At 32.9% G+C, this 24,822-nt stretch overlaps 1 protein-coding gene across 7 annotated transcripts in view; it reads right to left on the reverse strand.

Annotated features, from left to right (window-relative positions):
• The window catches only part of RALGAPA2 (Ral GTPase activating protein catalytic subunit alpha 2), a 428,361-nt gene that overhangs the window by 301,555 nt on the left and 101,984 nt on the right, over nucleotides 1-24,822 (reverse strand). For 6 of the 7 annotated variants that reach the window (XM_072634577.1, XM_072634576.1, XM_072634581.1 and 3 more), the window contains exons 15-17: nucleotides 18,197-18,434; nucleotides 16,677-16,841; nucleotides 12,040-12,180 (exon numbers count right to left, since the gene is read on the reverse strand). In XM_072634577.1, coding sequence (XP_072490678.1) covers nucleotides 12,040-12,180; nucleotides 16,677-16,841; nucleotides 18,197-18,434 — 544 coding nt within the window. The remainder of the gene's footprint in view (nucleotides 1-12,039; nucleotides 12,181-16,676; nucleotides 16,842-18,196; nucleotides 18,435-24,822) is intronic. The other variant, XM_072634579.1, reaches the window with a different exon arrangement.

The following is a 24,822-nucleotide window of genomic DNA, read 5'->3' on the forward strand; positions in this document are numbered from 1 at the left end:
ACCAAAATCATCTTCCAAATGCAAGAGTCTGATCATATCACTCCTTTGCTCGAGAATTCCTATTCTCCCTACAATAAAATGCAAAGTCCTTAGCTGGACACTTATAGGATCAGTCTAGCTCCATTCTTACACTTCTGAGCTTATTTTACAATAATGCTAATGGTAATGAGCAATGGAAACAAATATCAATAGATCAGTATCTTCAAGTCCTTAATAAAGTGAAAAAGTAAGCAAATGAAATACTACTTTGATTAACCTCAAACTAATTAGGGGATAGAGATTAGACCTGTGATTTCACTGGTATAGGAAACTCCCAGGTGAGGAAGCTCCCTCCACCATGGCAAGTCAGAACCTTCTCTGCAACTTAAGAGTCTTAGAGACTTACCCAGAGCAGAGAGAAGATAAAAGACTTGCCTAGGGTGATACACCAAAGGCAGGATTTAAACCAAAGTTCTCAGGCTTCAAGGCTAGTTGTCTATCTACTATACCACAGTACCTCTCCTGATACAAAGAAGAAATAAATGAGTTTAAGAAACTTGTCATTCAAAAATTTAAATTTAGCTTTTGCTCTACTCTGCTTTCAGTAGCAAATGGTATCTGTGAGAAAAATAATTAATATCAGAAATTTAGGGATTTCTTTAACAAAAAGTCATTCTATCACTAAAGATTTCACTAGAGCCACTTTATAGTATGGTGGATTCTCAAAAGCCAGGCCAGTGGAATTTAAGCTCAGGCAGTTGCTATATTAAGCAACAAATTTATGTGTCTGTTGTTCATGAAACAATTCAGCTAAGTTACTAGAGCCTCAGCACTGTGTAGGCCAGAGACTGTTGAAATTTGTGGGTAGAGGATTCTCAACTAATCAAAATAAAGGAATTAACACACTTTAGTCACAATGGGCAAAAATATTTTTCTGTTTAGCCTTGATTATAAATTAACTGTTCACTTAATCATGATTTTATGAACACCCAGAAGAAAAACGTAGGGAAAATAGAGTCCATGTGTCAGGATTTGATTTAGCAGGACATTTTGCTTAATCATTTACCTGATTATTGGAAATGAATAGCTGATGACTAGCTGCATTGTACTATTTCTTGGTAGCTGATAGTCGGTCAATAGAGTACTAGGTCTGAAGTCAAGAAGACCTGAGTTCAAATCCAACCTTCAACACCTACTAGCTGTGTGACCCTGGGCAAGTCACTTAACCTCTACCTGCTTCAGTATCTTCAACTATAAACAGAGATAATACTAGAAACCTACCTCACAAGGTGAGATCAAATGAATTTGTAAGGCACTTAGCACAATGCCTGGCACCCAGTAGGCACTTAATACATGCCTGTCCCTTTCCCCCATCTCCTAACTAATGATAAGGAGTTGATCACTTACCCCCAAACAAGTTCAGAGATAGACAGGACATCCTAAAAGAATAAATATTCCCATACTTTCTCACTTCTTAAAAATATTTCATTATGGATCAGTAGTATTGACCCTGATAATTTCAAATGTAAAACAGAGAACCAGAATAAAGGATAGAAACAAGAGGCTAAATCTGATATGCAGAAAATGAAGGGCCTGGGTGACAGGAATGAGGGCCACAGAACATAATTTCCTAGTTGTCAATTTTTTTACATCTCCCTTCTTATTTCAATTTCGTAATACAGTGATGCTAAAGATCACTAATTCTCTCATGGAAGAACAGAAATTAAGCAATGCAGAACCTCACAAAATTCAAGGTACAAACTGGATCAATGTACAGCCCTACCTTTACATTCTTTAGAATTACCAAACAGAATCCAGGAAGTATCCAAATGATTTATTTTGGCTATTTTCCCTTCTAATTAAAAAAGATGTCAGGGACAATGTACTTTGCTCAGCTCAGGGGATCTCTATTTTTCATTTGGAGGGAGTGGGGAAAGACAGATATATTAATATATTGTTGGTGGTACAACCGTTTTGGAAAGCAATTTGGAATTATGTAAATAAAATGACTAAAATGTCCATATCCCATACCAAAGACTCCATTACTGGACTTATGTCCCAAGGAAGTTGTGAATAAGAAAAAGGAACTCATCTATTCCAAAACATTTACAGCAGCACTTTTTTGTGCTAGCTAAGAATTAGAAACAAAGTAGATAACTACAAATTGGGGAATAGCTAAAAAAAAAAAAAAACTATGGTATATGAACGCAGTGGAATACTACTATGCTATACAAAATGATGTACGTGATGAATACAGAGAAGCACCGAAAGAGCTATATGAACTGAAGTAAAGTAAAATAAGAGGCAAAAAAATATACATATAACTACAAGAATTTAAATGGAAAAAACAATGATGCATCAAAAATTAAAAGCAAATGTAACAAAATTATAAAGATCAAGTGAGATTCAAATGAAGTATGAGAAGTCACGCCCAACCAACCTACCACTTCATGGAGTCCACAGGTTTTACAAACTGCATATGTTTTTAGACTTTCTTAATGCATCAATCGGTTGTGCTGATTTTTTCCTTTCTTAAAAAATACTGTTTGTCATTTGGGATTACTCGGGGGGGCAGGGCAGGGGGGCACCTTGGGGGTGGAAGACCTGGGATACCATGGTGATATAAGAAATAGAAAACATCAATAAATTTTTTTTAATTCTAATTCAAAGCCAGTAGAGGGAGTCCAAGAGCTAGCTTGCTTGCTTTATTGCTATCTAAATAGAAATAACTTTTCATTTTCCCACGGATAACAGAATGGTGAGTTTCATCTCCTCAAAAGGGAAAATGGTGGCCACTAGATTATAAGAAATAAATAAAAATCTACAACAAAAACCACAGGGCAGGGCAGCATCTCTCAAAAGGAAAAGAAACCAACCAAGTGCTACGATACTAAACAACACAAGGCCATTACTCTGAAATTACAGGACTCCTATTGGTCCTTACATTACCAACATACTGATCTCCTTTCATACTCACTAGATAAGCTTTTCAAATACTCTAGTTAGATATTGCTTTTAAGGCTTTGCTTTAGTGAAAGTGTCAGGAGAGTCTTCTTCAAATGGAGTACAAGTGTGCAATCACAAATAGCCACTTAAGTAGTGGGATTTTACAGCTCTTCGGATGGGGAAATAGAAGTGGAGGGGAGTAGAGGGATGTGATACTTTTATGTTACCCCTGCACAACTGTAGCTCACTGGCATGAAGTCAAATGACACCAAGGGAAGGAGATACCTTCCAAAACTATTTATTCTAAAAAACATTTTAAGTCAATGGCCCTCCAATTCCTAGATGTAAATACTTGTATAGATGTATACCAAATCATTTGCACTTACTCATGAAATTGCTTTCTCATGCCAATGTATTTTTCTTTATAATTTTTGTTCCTTAACAGTTCTTGGGCTCCCTCTACTGGGGCTTTAAATTTGTTAAATTTAACAACTTTGCTATATATCCATGCTTTTTTTTTCTCTTTTCAAAACCCTGTGCAATCTGACTTCTAACCTCATTATTCAATTGAAACTACCTTCTCCAAAGTTATTAATGATCTCTAACTGCCCAGTCCAACAGCTTCTTTCTGATTCTCATATTTTTGATCACTCAGCAGCATATGACCCAGTCAATAGCCTTCTCTTAGATATTCTCTTCTCTGAATTTTTTCTGACACAACTCTCTAGAGCTCCCCTTTGCCTGCCTATATAGCCATACCTTCTCAGTTTCCTTTGCTGGTTCATCATTCACATCACTCCCACTAATAATGAATGTACCCAAAAGCTCTGTCGTGGGCCCTCTTTACTTTTTCTCCACACTTTATCATTTGATGACTCCATTAGCTCTTGTCATTTTTCAGTCATTTTCTGATTATTCATGACTTCATTTGAGGTTTTCTTGGCCAAGATTCTAGAGCGGTTTGCCATTCCTTTTTCCAGCTCATTTTACAGATAAGGAGACTGAGGAAAACAGGGTTAAGTGACTCACCCAGGGTCACATAGCTAGTAAGTGTCTGTGGCCAGATTTGAACATGGAAAGATAAGACCTAGCCACCCAAAGTCATTAGCTCATATGCATTCAATTATCACCTCTACACAGATTTCCCAGTTTTATGTATAGCCCCAATCTCTCACCTGAGCTCTAGTTCTGCACCACAAAGTGCTTACTGACATCTTAAACTGAACATGTTCAGAACGGAACTCATGAACTTTCCCCTAAGTCCTCCCCTTCTTCATCCTCTTTATAATCACCCAGTCACAACTTCAACTCCTCGTTTACCCTCACTTCACATATCTAATAAACTGACAAATCTTATTTTTATCTCTAAAGTTCTCACATAGCTCTTCAACTCCCAGTTATCACCTTAGTTCAGGCCCTCACCACCTCTTGAATAGACTATTACAGGAATCTCCTATTTGGTTAATCAGGCAATAGGCATTTATTAAGTACCTATTTGCCTGGTACTTTGCTTACCTTAGTCTATCCTCCACACAACCACCAAAGTTAATCTCTTAAAGAACAAGTGTGACAATGTCACCCCTTCTCAATAAACTCCAATGGCTCCTTATTAACTCTAGGATCAAACTTCAACTCCTCTATTTGGCATTTAAATATCCTTAAAACCTAGCTCCTTTCTATCTTTTCAATATTCTTACACATTACACCTCTCCACAATTCTACAACCCAATCATCCTGGGCTACTTGATGTTTTACTTAGACGCACTCACGCACGCACGCACGCCATCTCCCATGGCAATGTCATCACATTTGTTGCCCCCTCATGCCTAGAAGGCACTAACTCTTCACCTCTGCCTCATAGAAACCTTGGTTTCCTTTAAGATTCAGTTCAAATAACACCTTCTGTGGGTTCTTTCCTGACCACCCAAGTTGCTGTGTACCACCTCCCAAATGTATACATTTTTTATAAACATATATGCATATACTTTCTCCTTTCATTAGAACATCAGCTCCTACAAGGCAGTGACTATTTCACTTCTGTCTTTTTATCCCCAACCTTTAGCACACTGTCTGACATTTAATAAATGTTTAGTTACTGACTACTGTAGGGAATTTTTAGAACTGAGGCCATATTATGCCTCTGATTATAGTTTGACTCAATGGGACACTTTTCTTGAGTCTTCTCACCTTACCGCTAGTAAATTACCTTGCACTTACTTTACTGGGTAAATGTTACATAACCTTCTTCTTCTCTTCCTACCAAGAAAAAAAAAAGAATATTAATTCCTAAGGGGCAAGACCTGAATCTATTTTTTCTTTGGACCCAGGAGCCCAGCACAGTGCTTGGCACATAGTAGAAACCTAATTTGATGCCTGTTGCAGTACTGTAAGATTGCCAGAGTGTTTTCCTCACAATCCTGTGCTACTGCAACTATTCTCATTTAAATCTGAAAGAATGCAAATCTGAGGATCCAAAAATAAAAGTATTTTGCTCATTTTTATACAACCAAATCTAGGTCCCCTCACTCTAGGTCCAGCTCTCTCCACTACACAAGGAAAGAAAATAAACCATAAGTATATATTACATTCAAAATAGAACAATAATTCCTTTGTTTAAAAAAATAGATAAATTTTAAAGGGCACAAAAGTGAGAAAAGCATAGTAAAAATGGGAGAAGCAAACATTTAAGGGTTACATGAATAACATAATTACAATACTCACAAAGTACTTCCAAAACACTCTTATTGCTACACAGCCAGGCCATAGGGTAGGTGCTATTATTATCCCTATCATATAAATGAAGAAACTGAGACTGAGAAGTTCAGGGATGTGCTAAAGGTCACATCACTAATAAATATATGAGACAGGATTCGAGTCCAGGTCTTCCTAATGCCATAAGTATCATTTTATAGAATATGCTATGTTCTTCTACACAGAACACCCCTATGTATTCTTTTAAAGTAGCTAGCATATGAGACTACTATTTCAGATTCACAAAATCACTCACTATTTCCAACTTTAAAGTCCTACTAAATTGTAGAAGAACTAAAGAATGACACTCAAATATTTCAAAACAGTAACATTTTTGAACTGCACTTTCCAATAATAAATTTAGAATAGGAAGAGATAGTCTTCTAATCCTTATTTGCTCCTTTTTCCTCCACTAAGGGATAAATCAATATAAGCAAATTAAATTAGAATTATACAGACTCAAATCTAGAGTAGAATTTCAACCTATAAGGTAGATTCTCTATCAAATCTGAGACACATCTGAAAAAAATCAAACTATACAAAAAAACCATACAATTAAAAAATAACAAGTAGATTTTCTAATTAAACATATTACTAGAATTTGGTTAGTTAATGCCTCCTGATGCCTAAGAATTCTATAGAAAGATAATGATTATTACTTTTGCAATTCCAAATTCAGGGTCCTTGTTTAGCTTTAATAAAATACTGGCAACACCGAGATATGAAGCAAAAGTAAAAATGCAGTCTCCTGATGTTTTAAAAATAGTGTATGCTATTACCTATAACTAATAAAAAAATAGCCCTAGAGTAACTTTTAATCCTGTATTTTCCCATACAAAGCTAAAGAACTCAAGAACTTCATAAATATAAATAGTGCTGCCTCTGATAGGAAGTACAATTGAATATTCCTTGGCAAAAATCAGAACATTATTTAGAAGAAGTATCAAAATGGTATGGTATAAATTTAAATACATACTTATACTTACGGCATAAGTCTTTTAGGGTAAGAAGGTAGATTAGATGCCATTTAATTAATACTATTATAATAAACAAATAGTAATTACACTGTCTATAATTTCTAATAACTATTCAAAAGATTCTATGAACATAAAAGGGGAATTAGAACTAGAAGTGGCAAGAAATTTTGCCATTACCATTAAAAAAGAAAAAAATTATTAGAAAACAAAATAAATAAGAAAAGTCACTCTAAAACAATTCTCCACCATCACTACTCATTTTTTGTTTTTACCTTTTAGTTCTCCCCCTCAGATTATCACATATATTGTTGAGTATTGGTACCTCCCAAAGAGAATAAAAGTTCTGGGCTTTATATTCCTATTGCCTAACAGAGTGCCTTGCACTAAATTAGTTGGTACTTAATCAATGGTTTTTGGACTGAAATTGTGGCAACCTCAGATAATGACACTACCAAGTACATCTACAAAGTGGACAACTGTAAAAATAAAATAAAATATGCAGCAGACCAAAGTAGTTATAAATATGATACAGCAGTGGTTTCAAAAAGTAAACAAGTTTTATTAAACATTTTTTAATGTACATATAAAGTATAGATATAGAGATAGAGGTATTCTGCTGTCATATTGTTCCAATCTCTTATAGATAAGAAAAACTAATGCTCAGAGAGTCTGGTATTAAGTAGCAAAACAGAGATACAAACCAAGGTTTTTAACGTGAATTCAATACTCTTTGTTGCACCACATTACTCAAAAGTTACAAGGAAGATGAAGTGGGGAGACAAATAAGAAAAATTAGCTTAAGATAAAAAAAGATTCCCAAATTGCCATCATGATAAAGAGTTTCTTCTGAAAAAAAAAAACAACCAAAAGCACATTAGGGATGCTTTAGACATGGCATGGACAAGAAGGACAACACAGACCCATGAGTTATGCCATTACAAAGCTTTAAATGAAATAGGAATCCATTTATCCAATGGCACAAAAATGGAAGACATGCAAGGTTTGTAAGTTTCAAGTTCAATCCAAGTCACTTAATCTCAAAAAAAAACACATTTTATTTTCATTGAAAGTGAAGATGACACTTTGAAACAAAAAGCATGAAGAACGACACATTATGTTAAAATCATCAAGTTAAAATAGGAAATAACAACTTATCTTTAAAATCACTATACAGTTAGAAACCTTTCCCACTGATTTGAGGAAGGCCTCTTAGATAAGGATGTTTTACTTAAAAAATAAAAAATACAAGAGTCTTAAAGTAAGAACAAGGGAGAAAAAAGGACCAAAAGAGTCAAAGGGATCCTGGCCGGTATCAGAAGGTGAGACAGTAGAAGAATATCACAAAAAGAGGCAAGGTAAGATGGACCAATGAAAACTTGGATAAAAGAAACAAATAAGGATCTTCCCCCAAGAGGAGCTAGCACAATCCTTTGAAGAAACAGCTGCTTAAACTCAAAGGATGCTGCTGCTGCCTCACCCATGAAAGGAGAGATCACTCAGTAAGAGGTCAGAGGAAGAAGTGTCAAGAAAAGGTCACTCGATCAGGTCATGCTGAGCAGAAGATAATCAAGTCAGCCAGTTAATGAGCGGCACCTAGATGGCACCCGAAGGGCACATACTGGGAATGAGCAAGGTGCAACCCATTACACATGAAGAACCACACAGAAACAGGATCAAGGATGTTGTCAGGGATATTTATGACCAGTAAAGGAGACAGAACACTCACACAGACAATGATCACTGATAGAAAGCTTGAGAGCTACTGTGGCAAGATGCTGACAGGAAGGCCTCAGCACACTGTATAAAGGATTTAAGGGAGAGCTTGGACAAGGCACAGAGGGCAAGAAGGTGTAGATAGGTTGTCATTTGAACTGAAAGTCAAGGGCAGGAGAAAAGGCAGAGAGTTGCTAGACTCTTATTTTGCTTGTTTTCTCTGCCAAGGAAAATAAACTTTACACTGGGACGACCAGAACAAAAATAACTAACAGGGAAACGATAACTAAATAAATAACGAGAGCACAGAGCTGCCCTTGAGACTAGTCATGAAGACACAAAGACATGCGTCCTTGAATGCTAAAAGAACTTACAAAATGTGATTGCTGGGTGTAATGGTAATTTAAATGGGAAGATCGTTCCCATTCATTAATAGGCCATGTGACCTACTAAGGTCACATGGAAGTCTGAGGAAACTGGTCAAAGAGGATTCAGAGTCAGGAAAACATGCTGGCAAGCAGGCAGATGGTTAGTGTGAGTGAAAAAACTTGCTTGTGATTTTGTGTAAGGGTGTCTGCTTATGATTTGTTTAATGGAGCTGGTCTGTGGGAAGTCTAGCAGGGGGAAGGCTTGGGGATGGTGTTGTTGTCTGCATTGTTACCGTGCATAGATTATGATGGATTTGGCTTTCTAGTGTCTGAATAAATACTTTAGTTCTGTCTTCCATGTCAAGAGTTTGTTGCATTTCACAACTCAGAACTGCGCCAGGATAGCCATGGCTGCCAGAGACACTGCAAATATCATGTTGGCACTACACTTGGCCACTGTCAGTAATCTCTGAATGACCATGAAGACCAGGAAAGGAACTATCACACTGGAGAATGTTCATGTCATGGTGATTTTCAAAAAGTATAAGAGAATGAAGTCTACAAACTATAGACCACTGAGCATGATTTTGATTCCTGCTCATATTCTAGATGGTTAGTGAATATCTAGATAAGTGACAACTCATGAAAGACTAATCTTTCTTTTCTTGTAGTAGACTGAAAAGATAAAAGCAACATACTAAAGCAATTCAAGTAAATGTTAGCAAAATACTTAACAAGGTCTGTCATGTCATCCTTATAAAGAAGACAGAAATATACTATCTATACAATAGTATAATGAAGTACAATGAGGCATATTCAGAAATAATTGGATGTCCAACCCTAAAAATACTTGTGAACAGTTCAATGTCATTGGAGAAAACATTTCCACTGGGATATGGATCTGAGTTTGGTGCTGTGGCCATTTTTTTTTTTTAAAGAAAAAAACATTTTAGGAATAATCCAGGTAAAAGCATAGATGGAATACTTCTGAATCTGCAAAAATTAATGAAAGTTAAGAGGGATACTACTTTATTGGACAACAGAATTAAGATTCAAAAGAATCTTGACAGGCTAGAATGTTGATCCAAATCTAGTAAGATAAAATTCAATAGAAATAAATATAAAGCCTCACATTTAGGCTCAGAAATATAAATTTCTCAAACACAATATGGAAGAAGTATGGCTAGAGAGTAGTTTAACTTGAGAAAGCTCTGGAGGTTTTTTAGTAAATTGCAAGTTTATTGAAAATCACTGTGAAAGTATTATGATATGGAAGTCAAAAAAAGCTAATACACTCATAAGTTGTACTAAGAAAGACAAAGCATTCCAGAATAAAGAGGGTTTTTTGTACTGTACACTGTACTCTGTCCTTGTCAGAACATTTGCAGATTGGTCTCGAGAGATTGAAAGGACAGCCTCAGGTTCTTGTCATATAAGGACATGTTTAAAAGATGTTTAGCCTTAAGATAAACCAGAAGGACATGATAGATGTCTTAAAAGTATACTTAGCCCCAGCAGACAAATTATGTAATTAGTGAAAGTTGCAAAGAAACAAATTTAAGCTTGAAAATTAGTTTTTACAACTTTCCTAATAGAAATGTTCCAAAATGAAATAAGCTGCTTCTGGAAGATATTAGTTCCTTCCCCTCACTTGAAATCCATAAGCACAGACTGGATAACCATTTATTACGAATGTTAGTGAAGGTATGCTTTTTCAGCAAGGGTTTAACTGAATGGACTCTGAGGTCTCTTCCTATTCTAAGATTATGCGATCCTAGGAATACTATGAAATTAGGTATATTTGGGGTATGCCAAAGGAGAAAATGTTTCCAAAATGATGACTACAGTAGATTAGACTTTTTATTCAAATATGTATCATGCAAATAAAATATATTTTAAATAATCAATTTTTAAAACACCTTAAAGCTCTACAGAATTAACATCATATTGTATTTTGTGTAGCTTTGACCTTATAGGGTCAAAACATTTTTTAATTAAACTTGTTTTCTTAAAATAGTGGTAGGATTTCCCAATGCATAAAACACAAACAGTTAATAAGCAACAGCTATTATAACGGACAAGTGATTTTATCACCTAATACTTTAGCTGGGTTTAAACTTTATTATTTTCCATGACAACTGCAATTGAGTTAAAAAATTCCCCTTAGAGAGGATTTATTCATAAATCCTTCCATCCCTGGAAAGCTACTTCAGTGTAATTTTTTAAGGTAGACAGTAATAACATAAGTCTACCTAAAAATGGAATCAAGCTGGGTTATTTGGGTCTCCTAAACCATATTACATGGCAATTTATGCTAAAGATCATAGTCAAAGTTGCTAAAGTCAATACCTAATAAATTAAAAGATTCAAAACACTGAAGCAACGAAACACAAATATGTGGAAATATTATTACCCTCTTTCAAATGGGATTCAGGAACATTTTCTTAGTATTATAGTAAAAAATATACTCATTAATATACATCAAATTAATTGAGATGATTAAAATAAGACAAGAATCAAATCTGGTATGATATATATACACACGTGTGTGTCTAAGCCTCATATAGTTAAATATGATTTTAAATGCATGAAACTCAGAAAGGGGGGGTTGTTTTTGTTTTGCATATTAATAACTAAATCAATGGTTCTTTTTTAATAAATTTTAACCATTAGCAATAATGTATATATTGATAAATGGCTTTTGGCTAAATAGGATTTAAAGTCCATTTCAAAAGAAGAACTTTACAGATACATATATATATATATATATATATATATATATATATATATATATATATCTCCCTACTATGAATCTCCATTTTGTTTTATAATGCCAAGTATAACCATTCCAATTTGTTCACTCAAAATTTGTTCTCCAGAATAATATAACTTCTCTGTCCTTTAACGAAACTAGATTACCTAAAACAAAATAAAGTTATATGCAAGACTCTATTATAGTCTTCCAATTAAGAATTCCCCCTTTTTGACAGTGAATACTGTTCCAATTAATTAAAAATCAAAACTACAAAAATTACTAAAGTATAAGTTATCATTTTGTAAAAAAAAAAAAAAACAACTAGGTAATATTCTTTTCTATTAAACCTCTAAGAAAAAATCTAACAACTAATGAAAATTGGTTCTACAAAAACATGCAAATATGCTACAAAAATAGCAAAGTATGTTTATTTATGGGCACAATGTACTTAAATAGACTACTCAAATTTAAACAAGTGATTAAAAATCTAGAAAGTGAAGATTATAAAATCACATCACAAGTTGATATGAGTGAGGTTTAAATACAGTACCTGACAGTCTGTGAGAGCAAGAAGTGTAAGAGATACCAGGTAAGAGAGAGCTCACAGTATGAAGCAGAAGAGGTACACTTTTAGTGGCTGGCAAAGCCTCAGAAAGGTGGGCACAGTTGCTGATAGACTGGCTTCGCTTTGCTTCCAGGAAAGATAATAAAGTAATAATTACATCAGAAGAATATTAATATCATTTACAAAAACTTTCCATGTTCTTTAAATATGTATTAGAATGGAATAATCAAGGGCAAAAATACTAAACAGTATCTAAAGTTTCTTTAAATTTCTAAATCCAGTCACAAGCACCCTTTGTAATAAAGGTAGAAACGGCACAGATCACTTATGTCAAGTGAAAGACCACTTAGGTTTTTTATTTGAGACTTTTTAATTTGTTTTTGCAGCAGCAGATTTACCTTTATAATGCTATTTTGCATAAGCTGATATCAAAATGAATTTGCATTACATAATAAGTACAGATATACTAATGTTGGAGGGAGGCATCCTGAGTGGCAAAGGAAATCCAGACTGAGATTTAAAATGGGTTATAGATAATCCACAAAGTAAGTAAATGAGAGATGACTATATGCATAAATAGATTTGCACTTAAAAGTTTAAATGTTCCCAAACTATAGTAATATGAAGCAACTAAAAATGAGATTTTTTAAAATTCTAATATATGTAAATAATAGTGAAATACTTTCCTTAACTGATCTTATACACTAACTCTATACATACTGCATGGAAATCACAGGATTTCTAGGTATCAAGACTATGAAATTCACTTTTATCCAAAATATACAAATCAGTATTTCTCAGGTGAGAGAAAATTCTTCCTATGAAAAACCATCAACCATTTCAGTTTCATTTTCTTTAAAAAGATGCAATTTAAATAAGTATTTATACAACCTTAATATTTATTTACATACTGCTAAAGAAAACTTAAAATGCAGTATGGTGTGTTGAACAGAGAGCTTGCCTTGGAGCCAGGAATATCTGAGTTCAAGTGCTGTCTCTGACATATATTGGCTTCTGTAAACCTAATCATCATTCCAGGCCACTCTCATATATAAGGTACATAAGGTACAAAGATGCTGCCAACTTGTATTAGAAAAAGGAAGTGGCCTCATCTGATCTTCTCTTAGGGAAACCACAGGTCTATCTCACTATCTTTATTTCCAGTCTAAAAGGGAACCATGAAAAGACGACAATAACAAATATGCAGGTAAAGAATATCTTAAATCTAGGCTTCTTAAGCTGTGGCAATGTGGTGAAATCTATAGGCCCCTTCTCAGAATGTTTTTAAATACACACAATGAAATACATAAAAACCAACTGTAGTACAGTATCAAAATATTTTAGAAACACAAGTCCAATGACTCAAAATTAAGAACCTCTATAGTAAATGTAGATCCTTTTACTGTCATCCCTAGTTCCTTTATCTTACTAGAATTCTTTTTAAAAAGACCAATTAGCAATACTGATAGGAGGCAAAAAATAAATGCATTTTATGTTTTTCCTACTCAAATGTTTAAGTTATGGTATAAAGTATACCTGTGCACATATTTTGTTTCAATATTAAATTATCTCCATATAAATTAAAAACTGATTTTCAATCTGTCCTGTAAAAAGAAACCTTTAAAGTGTTAAAAAACATTTTATGTATATATATATATATATATGTGTATATATACACACACATATATATATATATATACATATATATATATATAACAACCTTGTTTATATTTGTCCACTTTTCCTTCTTTATAAATCTTACTTCAATACTTAAAGGGTATAATATTTCTTCAGTTTGAGTATTCCCTTCACTAATGCAGTATGCAACTCTGCTATGGTTTAGAAGACTACCTATGTAAATTCCCACTGCTGCAAAAACTCACTACCTAATGGTCAAACCTCTGTTAATCATTCTCTCTCAATTTAGGTAGGCCCATCCACAGATAAGAGGTATGGTCAGACCACTGAAATTTTAGTAGTTTGCTAGACCTGCTAGAGCTTGTAATTCTGGCACAGCCTCTGAGAGGTTGGAATCACCTCCAAGACATGATAAAAAACAGGAATTAAGTTCTCAGCAGAAAATTTATCAAATATGGTAATTAGATCAAAAAGATGCACTAGTCAATTGCTTTAAGCATTATAATTACATGTGAAACAACTAAAATGACTGTAAATAATTAGATCACTCGTAAGTTAATTGGCAACAGTTATGTGGTAAAATTAAGTTAGAAAATCAGACTGCTTCTTATTTCAAATAGAGATGTTTTCAGTATAAGCCATTTAAAATTTTACAATCAACAATTAATGCAACAACAATATATATATTGGGGTTTTTTTGCTTGTCTTTCTGGTGTTTTGGTCAATTTGGTCCTGCAATAAGTCACAACCTTCTAAAAAGAATTTTCATACATAAATGATTGATAATATGAACTTCAAATTGAACCACAAAATAGTTCAGGGCCATTTTATTGACAAGTAATTAAAGTTCCCTTTTACTTCCAGATGACTTTTATCAGTTTGTATATTTAAATTCTACAAACACTCATTGCCTTAGGTAAAATCTATGATTCCTAAAAACTAGCCTTGGCAGTTCTCTTAAACTATCAAATATTTGAATTACTTTGTAGTCGTTGTCTTTTTTTCACTTATGCAGCTGCTCCCCTCCCTCTTTGGCAGTTCTTCTACCAAACTGCAAAACATCATGCAAGCCAAAAGATATGAAATTTGAGAGATTCTTTTAAAGAAAGAGAAAAATGACACTTCCAAATGGACTATTACTGCTAAATGCAGCACTGACTCCATTGCGTGCTATCTTATTTTACAGAAAAAATGTTACCCTCTACAAATCAAACACTAAATCCAAAACATTATTTTACCAAGGAAAAAAAGAATTTTATATTAAGGAAAACAATAAAAATGACTAATCCTTGAGTAAATTAGCTCTTTAGTCTTTTCCCTATTAATGGTGAAGTAGTAATAAAACATACTAGTGTGAATATTATTTTCATTAGAACTATTTTTGTCATCTTCAAGCATGTGATAAACATATTAATAGGAAAAATACATAGAGGGTAAATTCAGTTATAAATTAATTGCTAATATAATTATTAATCATGACAAATAATGGATTTTTTTAAACTGGAATGCTTTGCAAATTATTATGATTTTAATTTAAATATTCTTAAATTGTGCCTTGAATCTCAATAATTCTGAGAATATCTATTAACATTACTTTAGTAGCAAAACTGATTATAGAGTATTTCATACTACTAAAAATATAATGCTATAGCTGTATGTCATTTAAATATTCACTTTTTATAAAATTTTAACCTTTCTCATTGTTATATCATAGTTAAGTAGTAATATATCCATAATGGTGGCCTAGCTGTTAGCACTAAAGCCATTTTATACCTTGTATTAGAGACTATGGACAGTTGAGAATAGGAATAGCATAGAGCAGGAAAAAGAAAGATATTTGTGTACCTTTACTTACAGCTTTTCTATACCCTATCTCCCCCAGTGAATGAGAAACCAATTTTCCGAAAGTAAAACTAAAAGGTAAGGATAGTAAAGAGTCAAGGACAATCTGACAGCTCTTCTATGGAGGGAAGATACCCTTCTCTTTCCTGTAAAAGCTTGGAAAGGTGGGATGTGGGAAGGAACAATACAAGTAGTGGCACAGAATAAGATGCTGGAAGGCAAATGAGGACTAAGATGCATCCGAATGAGTTGTCTAAGGTAATGGCAGCTTTTAAAAATCCAGACAAAATGTTCAGCATATTTTATAACTGAGTTACATGTGAACATTTTGTTGTTCAATTTCCTAACTTTTAGTTTTAAAATGTACCATTAATTTCAAAAATTAGTATCCAATGAAACCAATTCATCACAATGCTTTGAGAATGAAGCTTTAACGTGATTTTTTTTTTTTTTTGGTTAATACTTCTTGGAGATCACTCTAAAATGGATCAATTTGAAAGGTGATATTATATTAAGAACTGCAGAATAAACTGAGTATAATTAAACTGTTCTTTGACAACTGTGGAAGTTGTAGAAACTGAGGGTCATAAATCAGATGTAAAAAGCTCAAATGTGTGGGCTGAATGGGAAGTCAAAGACCTTACACTGCAAGTTACTGGAATTTATTTTTTTTTTAAATTTTCATTAGATCTTCAATGTAAGTTTGTTTTCTTGTAGATTCTTTTGGTTAAAAGGAAAATGCAATAAAATATTCCAATTAATTAAGAATTCCTCATAAAGGTTTACTGTATAAACATAATTATGTAAAAAATGTACAAATATGCCTAAACATAAGAAAGTCTATATTAGGGAGTTATACTTAGATGCCCAGAAAGCTCAAGAGGATGTGAAGCAAGAAAATACAAGTGACTTTAACAACTGAAGATAAATACTTTTTTAAAAATAATTTGCTTCACTGAAATATATTAGTATTTTCATAAAAGTAGCTAATCTAAGATTACATGCTAATAGTCAAGATTACAATATTCTCATTATTTAAACTATCTGGCCAAATTAGTCAACTACTTTGCACTGATCTTTCATTCAATATTTAAACCTACTAGACAGTCAATGAAACAATGTAACATATGAGAAAATTTTACCCGTTGCTTTTTGACGGACTATATTCCTTGCTTTTTCAACTCCTGGAGCTCCAGATGTGGTAGCACTCCTAAATCTCATTGGTTCTGTAACATCAGGATGACTTCTCCAGCTCAAAGAAAATGATCTCCCCACTGCAGTGGCTTTCTGTGAATCTGAAATACAACCTGTGGCAAAAACAAATTAAGGGTTTTCCTTATTTCAGAAAATTATTTATAGTACTATAGTTATAGATGTATATTTTTAAGATTTCTTTTTAGAAAATTATCTGTCAACTTTTAAAAAAAAAATCCTTGTCTTCCTTAGATAAGCTCAAAGAGCTTCATTTATGTTACCTACTGAAGCCATATAATATTAAACTAAAATTAATGTCTTTCAGAGTATATTTTATAAATATAAAAGAGGTATATAATTTTAACAAACTTTCTTGCATGTAAAAAACTATAACAAGAATGATGCTAAAAATAAAGAGTAGCAGCAAGAAATAGTAATCCAGTCTCCAAATGCCTAGAACAGTACTCTATCTATTTGACCTTCAAACTAACCCAGAGATTCATCTCAATATTTTGTAACCTCATAAATAAAATGAAATCTTGATTAAATAGAAAAAGGGAAGGATAACTGAAGTACACATATATAAAAATTATTTTCAGCCAACTGTTTCACCATCCTAGTCTAAAAGTAAACTTTTAACATTACTATCAAGCAGTAAAAGTAACCACTCTAAGTTTTTATTCCCCTTATAGCGTCTGTTATACTACTTAGAAGATAATCACTGGAATGTGAAAAGCCCACAAATAAACAGGAGGATGGAGGTGAGAAATCTTTCTATCACCGAAAATGGATGACTATGCCTTATGTTATATAATACAAAAAATTTTGAAAGTGTAAAATATAAATATCTCCAATACAATGGATGGTTTTGCAATAGTTTCTTTCACAGTAATATATTCAAAATCTATTCCTATGCAATCTTACATTTATTAAATTTTTATGACCTATTTTGCAAATACTATTTCTGAGGAAGATTAAACTGATGTACAAAGAAAATTTTTAAAAATCTGCTATATTAGAAACAAAGAAAATTATAGGAAAATTATAGTCCTTAAATGTTCACTGCAATGCTATGAGAAAGAGGATATTAAATTACTTCTGAGTGCTGCCACCCAGTACCATTAACCTCCTTCTGCTCTGAGTCATACAGCCTCTACCAATCTGAAGAACAGACACAAAATGGCAATACGAGCATTCACGCATCTTTCTTTCAAACTCTTCCCTTTAAACTCAGTTCTAGAAGACTGTGTACAAGCTCTCCTTATTTGCCCAGATACAACCCAAATAAGTGTCCCAAAAGCAGAGTAATCGAGGGCACAATGGTGTGATTCAGGTTGCTTTTTTAATATCTAGCATTGATAATTTACTACATTCTAATATTATTAGGTAGAAACTTGTTGAAATGATATTCATGTTAGAAATGACAGTGTTCCAGAACCAATGTTAACATACAAGGACGAAAACTTACCTTTGCCTCTTTGCTTCTTTTCTTTTTGCTCACTCAGTTTATCCAATGGTAGGTTTGTCATTTCAACTCCATAAACTGTTCTGGCCAATACTGCTGTTAATGAATCCATGATATTGGCCCATTCATTTATGAGTTCCTCCCAGTCAGTAAGTGAAGACAGCACACTAAGAAAATCATCCCAAAGTTCTCGAGAAATATAAACACACAGGTTTGCTCTGATCCATGCCACAATAAGTGTCTGTGAAAATTAAAAAAAAAAATCCTGCATTATAAAGAAATATAATTTTAATAACAAAATATATTTTCAATTATAATTAAAACTGAGGGTTCTTTCTTATCATTTATTAGAATAAGTTTAACAAGATTTCAGCTACCATGAAAATAATCATGGTTGTGAAGCAAAGACACTAAAGCAACCACATTTGTTGCTCCTTCTTACTACTAGAGGAAGGATAAAAAAATAAAAGAAAGCAAAACTGAGTGTTCTTAGAGAAAGAAGCAATCCTTCTACTTTGTAAGACAAGAAAGGATAACCAAAAAGGATTAGAATCACCAGTAATACCACCATTCACTCAAATATTAACACAAATAGCTTCATAAACATTTGTTGGATTTTGTTACTGAAATTCTCCATGCCTAAAATTACCCAGCTGTCTCCTCTGACAGAACAAAATCTTTGTATTCTTAGAATCTGACCTAAAAGCTAACTTAGGAAAAGTGTCTCTGATTAACCCAGAGCATTCCATATTACTCCAATATTTCAATGCATATTAAATCAACATATTTTATTCAGAAATATAGATTTTTTTTAAATATCCCATTTGCAGAGAACTATATGGAGGAAGGTATCATGGTACAGTGAAAAATAAATTAACTTAACATGAAATTAGAGAATGTGATTTTTGAATCCTAGTCCTGACATTACTGATCATTTTGAATTTTTACTCCAGGATGTAGTCGTTTACATGTTTTTTCCCTCTTTAGACTGTGAGCTGCTTGAGCGTAGAGAATGTTTTTATCTTCTTTGTTTTTACCCTGCTTTTTGTATCCCCAACACGTAGCAGCAAAGTATCAGGCACGTAGTAGGTGCTTAGTAAATATTTACTTACTGACTTAGTGTGTGACCTGGCAATGTAGCCTAACCCCTTTGGAGCTCACTTCCCTCATATATAAAATAAGAGAGTTGAATTAGATGACCCCTAAGTCCTTTTCTGCTCCAAACCTCTCATCCCTTTTCTAAAATATGTCTGTTAGTTTCAGATACATTATATAGAAGAGGAAAGGACACTAGACTTGGAGTCAGAAATATTTGGGTTCAAATACTAGTTTGATGACAATGGGCAAATCATTTAACCTCTCTGTGCCACAGTTTCATTATGTTCTTTCTAGCTCTAAAAATCTGTTAATCCTATGACTTAAGGTTTATAAAGGCACTATATACAAGAACTTTAACTGGAACTAATCAAAAAATAATGAAGAGTCCCACCCAGACAAAACTAGATTTCCTATCCCAGTTAATTTATTTAATAAATATTAAAAACAAATATACTAACTAAAAATTATTGTATAAACACAGTATATAAAATGCTTGAAAGATATTAATAGTTTTTAAGTACAAACTCGTAACTGCATCTTTATACAGTAAAACTCTCATAAGTATAGAGGCCTAATTTAAATCTAAAAAGGTACCTCTTTTTATGGAACTAAATCCTAGAGATTTACAAAGAGGTAGGCTAATATTCAGCTTACTATATAAGTTAAGGAGTTCTAATTTTTATTCCTCAAAATACAATATCTATTGCCAAACCAGGAATATGCTTAATATGAGTTTACACATATCCAAACACTTAAAGATCTATCTTTATGTAAGAAGTGATAAAGAATGCATATGATTAAAAAAGATCCCAGAAAGCATCAGATAATACAGCAAACAAAAACACCAGAATAATCATCAAGAGAAGTGGAAAAGGGTATAGAACTCAGCTGCTCAAGTTCAATGTTAATATTTCATGAAATTCCTCAAATTACAAAAGCAATTTAAATCATCAAAAATATAACATTTACATTCAGATTTCATATTAACTATAAACCTAAATATTGAAAGCAATGAAAACATTAAAATAGGTCAAAATTTACATTTATAACTAAAACAGTTTTCAAAAGAAAATAATGATTGCAGATATGGCTAAGACCAAGAGGAAATTAACAGCATTCAATTCCACAAATTCAAACATTTACTAAACATCAACAATGTATAAAGGCCTGATTTACAAGTAAATCTTCAGAAATATAGGACTAGAGAAACAGTACTTACAGAAAGCATTAAATCATATATAAAATTAACTTTACTTGACTTTAATGTTCTTTAAAAGTCACAATTTTTTCTAAAACTTCTCCCTCAAGAATAAAATTATAATAGTTTTAGTGTAAAAATGCAAATGTCAATATTATGGCCCATTCCACCTAAATATTTTCTGATGATTGTAGATCTTGGCAAATAACTTCTTTCTGTGCTATAAAAATCCCATAACTAATTTATACTGCTACATACAAAAATTACATATCTATTGGAATTGAGTTTGCATTACAATTCACAAGCAATTCAGTAAAATTTTGAATAATGTAAAAAAGGACAATCAGATAGAAGAATTCTTTTAAAATCTGTCTTTCAAAAAGCAATTCAATTTAGTAGAAGGTTCATATCATCAGGTCATCATCAGGCCATGATACTAAACAGCTTTAAAACTTTAGGCAAGTCTCAACCTCATTTAAGACGGTCCTCACTTTCCTCAACTAAAAACAGAGATGAGTCAGATAATTTTCAAGGCTCCATCTAGATATAAAATTCTTATTCAACAATAGCTTAATCAATTTAAGAAACTCACATAAGAAATGAGGCTTTTTAAAATAATACTTTTGCCCTTAGACTACTTTCTACTTACATACAGGTTCTGAAGAGTCCAAATTACACCTAAGAAACTGACAAATGCTAAAAATTGGATTTAATTTATCATTTTCTTGATTAGCTAATCTTAGAAAGTAATAGAGAAAATGTTAATAAACACAGAGGAAGCCTAAAAGCTTGGTTTGGGATGGGGCGAAGATTTGGTTTTTGAGGGGTTTTTTTCAGAGCCAGTAGTTGAACATTTACCAGCATACCATTGCTTAGATATGCCAACCATATTCTAAATTTTACCCTTTTCTACACTATAAGAAAACTACAACCTTAAAGGGGAAAGGCTATTGCTGCAAACAGTTGGTCTAAAAGGATTCTTGGGTATTTGTATTAAGAAAACTCATTGAAGCAAAAAACCAGACTATTATAAGAATTTTATACTAAACTGTCAGATGCACACTAAGTAAAAGAAATTTCTAAGAAAAACAGAATTTGCGTTTGTAGGGAAGTCTGTCAACCTGGATTACCTACTAAAACTGAGAAAAAAATAAGAAATTAAAAAAGAAAGCCAAACAACGCAAATACTAAGTCAACTTAGATACTTTTGGGTTTTTTATTGTTATTCTTTTAAAAAAAATTAGTTGTCAACTCTGGACACAATGTAGCATCTAATGACTAAATGAAATGCCAATGGGTAAAATGATATCTACGCAGTAATTTGGACAATAATGAGAAGAAATTGACATGTTAAATAAGTAGATCTTAGTAGGCCTTTAAAAACTCTTTCCACATAATGCAACAAAAGTTTAAACACGCATTAGCAGTTGGGCCATCAGGGAATGAATGTCCTCTTCAAGATATTACTTAATAAGGACCCACAAGTACCTAGTATTATGCTAGGTTCAATGCTCTACTAGTTTATCTGACCTATTTAAATTATCACTTCAATAACACCAAATGCATAATGAAGCCTTGCAAAGGAATCTTCAACCCCAAAAATATAAAGTAGAGTAGTATAAAACACCAATATTGAATTAATATGATGCTCTAATTTCTAAAGTTCTCTCCACTGTTCCATTTGAAATTGAAAGAAGAATAATTTAGGAAAGAGGATCATTTTATCCACTATCATGCACAAAAATGTATGGTGGAGTCAATCCAAATTAAAACAGACAAGAAGGGAAGAGATTTCTTTTCTCTTAATAAAAGAAACATTAACCTATTGCCAATAGTTATTAATTTAGGTTGTGCAATAATAAACCCAGAGAGAGAAAAGACAGTTAATCTAATCTATATACATTTATGGATGAGGAAACTAAAGGACAAAACGGTTAGGTGACTTGTACTGCTCAAGTTTCCACTATTTGCAAGTGTGTGTGTTGGGCTGGGCACTGGGGGGAGAAAAGAGGAGAGGGGTGGGGATACGGGCCTTGAAACTGTTTCTGTGACTGAGCCAAATCCCCTTTGAACTATATCACGCTGTAGCTACCTAATTACCAAAAACCAGACAGAAATTAAAATCACTTTCATAAAACTCTTCTTTAACTCTATGTATTCAAGGAAAAGACTCCATGCTTACAATTAAATTGAATTTTCCAACATGTTAGGTATGGTAATAACAAGGAAATATACTTATTCAGTCATTTTTTTAGTGCAATAAATTCCTCCATCAGATCACCTTAGAGAGTCTCCCAAGGTTCACAGACATTAAATCACTTGCCCCTGGTCATACAGCCAATAAATCTAGAGGTAAAATTTGACTTTGAGTTCAATACTCTATCAAATAAGTGTAATGTTGCCTCTCAGCAACAAAGAATATGGATTACCTCCCTTCCTTCTTGACTGTAGTAGGGATCTGTAGGTGTGGAAACCTGCACATAACATAGGACTTAATTAATATGTTGATTAGTTTTGATGAACTACAATGTTTTTATTCTTCAATATAAGGAATGGCTCTCTTGGAGGGGATATATTGGAAAATAAAGACGATAAAAAATAAAAGATATCAAATTTTAAAAGTAGATGTCAACAAAGTTATTTGCTAATAGATATGCAAACTCTCTCTAATCTATAAAACAAAAGAATAAAAATTTCTTTAAGGTAGAAGTTATTAAAAATTTTTGTGTCATGGACTACCTTGGGAATTTAGTGAAACCTATGACCACCTTCTCAGAATGATGTTTTTAAATGCATAGAATAAAAAGTATAGGATTACAAAGAAACTAATCAAACTGAAATACAACTGTCAAAAAAATTTTTAAGTCTGCAGAACCCAGATTAAAAGTTCTTGTTTTAGAGAGAACTCTAAGCTAAAAGACAGCATTTAGAGCACACCCAAAGTCATAAGGAAACAAAGTTGCAGAAGGATATTCACAAATTACTGAAAATGTGCCAAGCGGAATTGTTCTGGATTATTGAATTGGATTCAGTAGAAATGGGAAATAAAAACAGCTTTAACTACTAAGAAAAATAAGAGTGGAACAGTCAGGGGATGAGACTTTTTTTTCACTTTATTATAATATCTCTGAGAAAACTAACTTTCACTACGATATTGTAGAAAAGGCACATGACTTTGCTAGATTCAGGTTCCAACTCTAATATTTACTTACTGCACATGCTTAACCAAATCATTTAATTTCTCTAAACCCAAGTTCTTTTTTCTGTAAAATAGAGATGACAGCATTTGCATGATTTACCTCACTTTCAAGAGATTCCCAATGAGGAAAAGATTCTTTAATGGACCTTGATGACCTTACAAAGGGTATAAACTGCAGGGGTTTTGTGCTTAGAGAGACCACTCATCCTTCCTCAGGAGAAACAGATTTAGTACTTTTCTGGGGGCAAGTGGCAGTAAGAAAAGTGGGAAGGCAAGGACCCAGGAAAAGGTCATATGGGAAAAATAATCATAGTAAGGGCAAAAAATAGTAAGGAACTTCACAAATCAAAACAAAGTAAAATTCATTCCAAGAGAAATACTTCTATCCTCTCCTACCATCTGCAGGAACTGAAAGCTCTAACAGTGAGACACAATAGAAAAAAAAAATAAAAGGAACAAGGAGTAAGATGTATAAGGCAATAGCAAAGAAACCATTTAGGAGAAGAAACTCAAATATGGTATTTAATTCCATGAGGAATATAGAGATTACAGAAGGAATAAATAAGTATAAGGGCCATGAATCAAATAATACAAGTCTAAAAATGGACAAAAAGGGAGAAGATAAGTAATGAAGAGGACACGGGAAAGAAATCCTTTTTATAGAAAAAAGCAGAAAATTTAAAAATAACAAAAGTTGAAGGAAAGAGAGGAAGAGAGATTTTAACTTCACTCTAGGAAGAAAAAAAGGAAGAAAGAAAAGGAATTAATAAATTAAGCAAAACTACAGAACTAGGGAAAGGGGGCAACAAGGGGATGGCAGTTAGCTTGAAGATGAAAGGAATAAGGTTATTTTAAAGTAGATTAAGCTAAAATAAGTGAAGAGACAAAGTACTATCTTTATAGAAGAAAAGGGGGAAAATACCAATTCAGAAAAAAATCTAACAGTAGAGACAAAAGAATTACTATAACAACGTAAATCTCATGACTTTAAATGTAAATGGATTATGCAATCCACTTTTTTTTTAGAAGTAACAAACTGAGTAAGAAAGCCAAGATTCCATAAAATCTGTTGCTTATAAGGAAGGTACCTACAAACAAAGACATACACAGAACAAAAATAAGGGACTGGAACAA

This window comes from Notamacropus eugenii, chromosome 1, assembly GCF_028372415.1.
Source record: "Notamacropus eugenii isolate mMacEug1 chromosome 1, mMacEug1.pri_v2, whole genome shotgun sequence".
Taxonomy (NCBI): Eukaryota; Metazoa; Chordata; class Mammalia; order Diprotodontia; family Macropodidae; genus Notamacropus; species Notamacropus eugenii.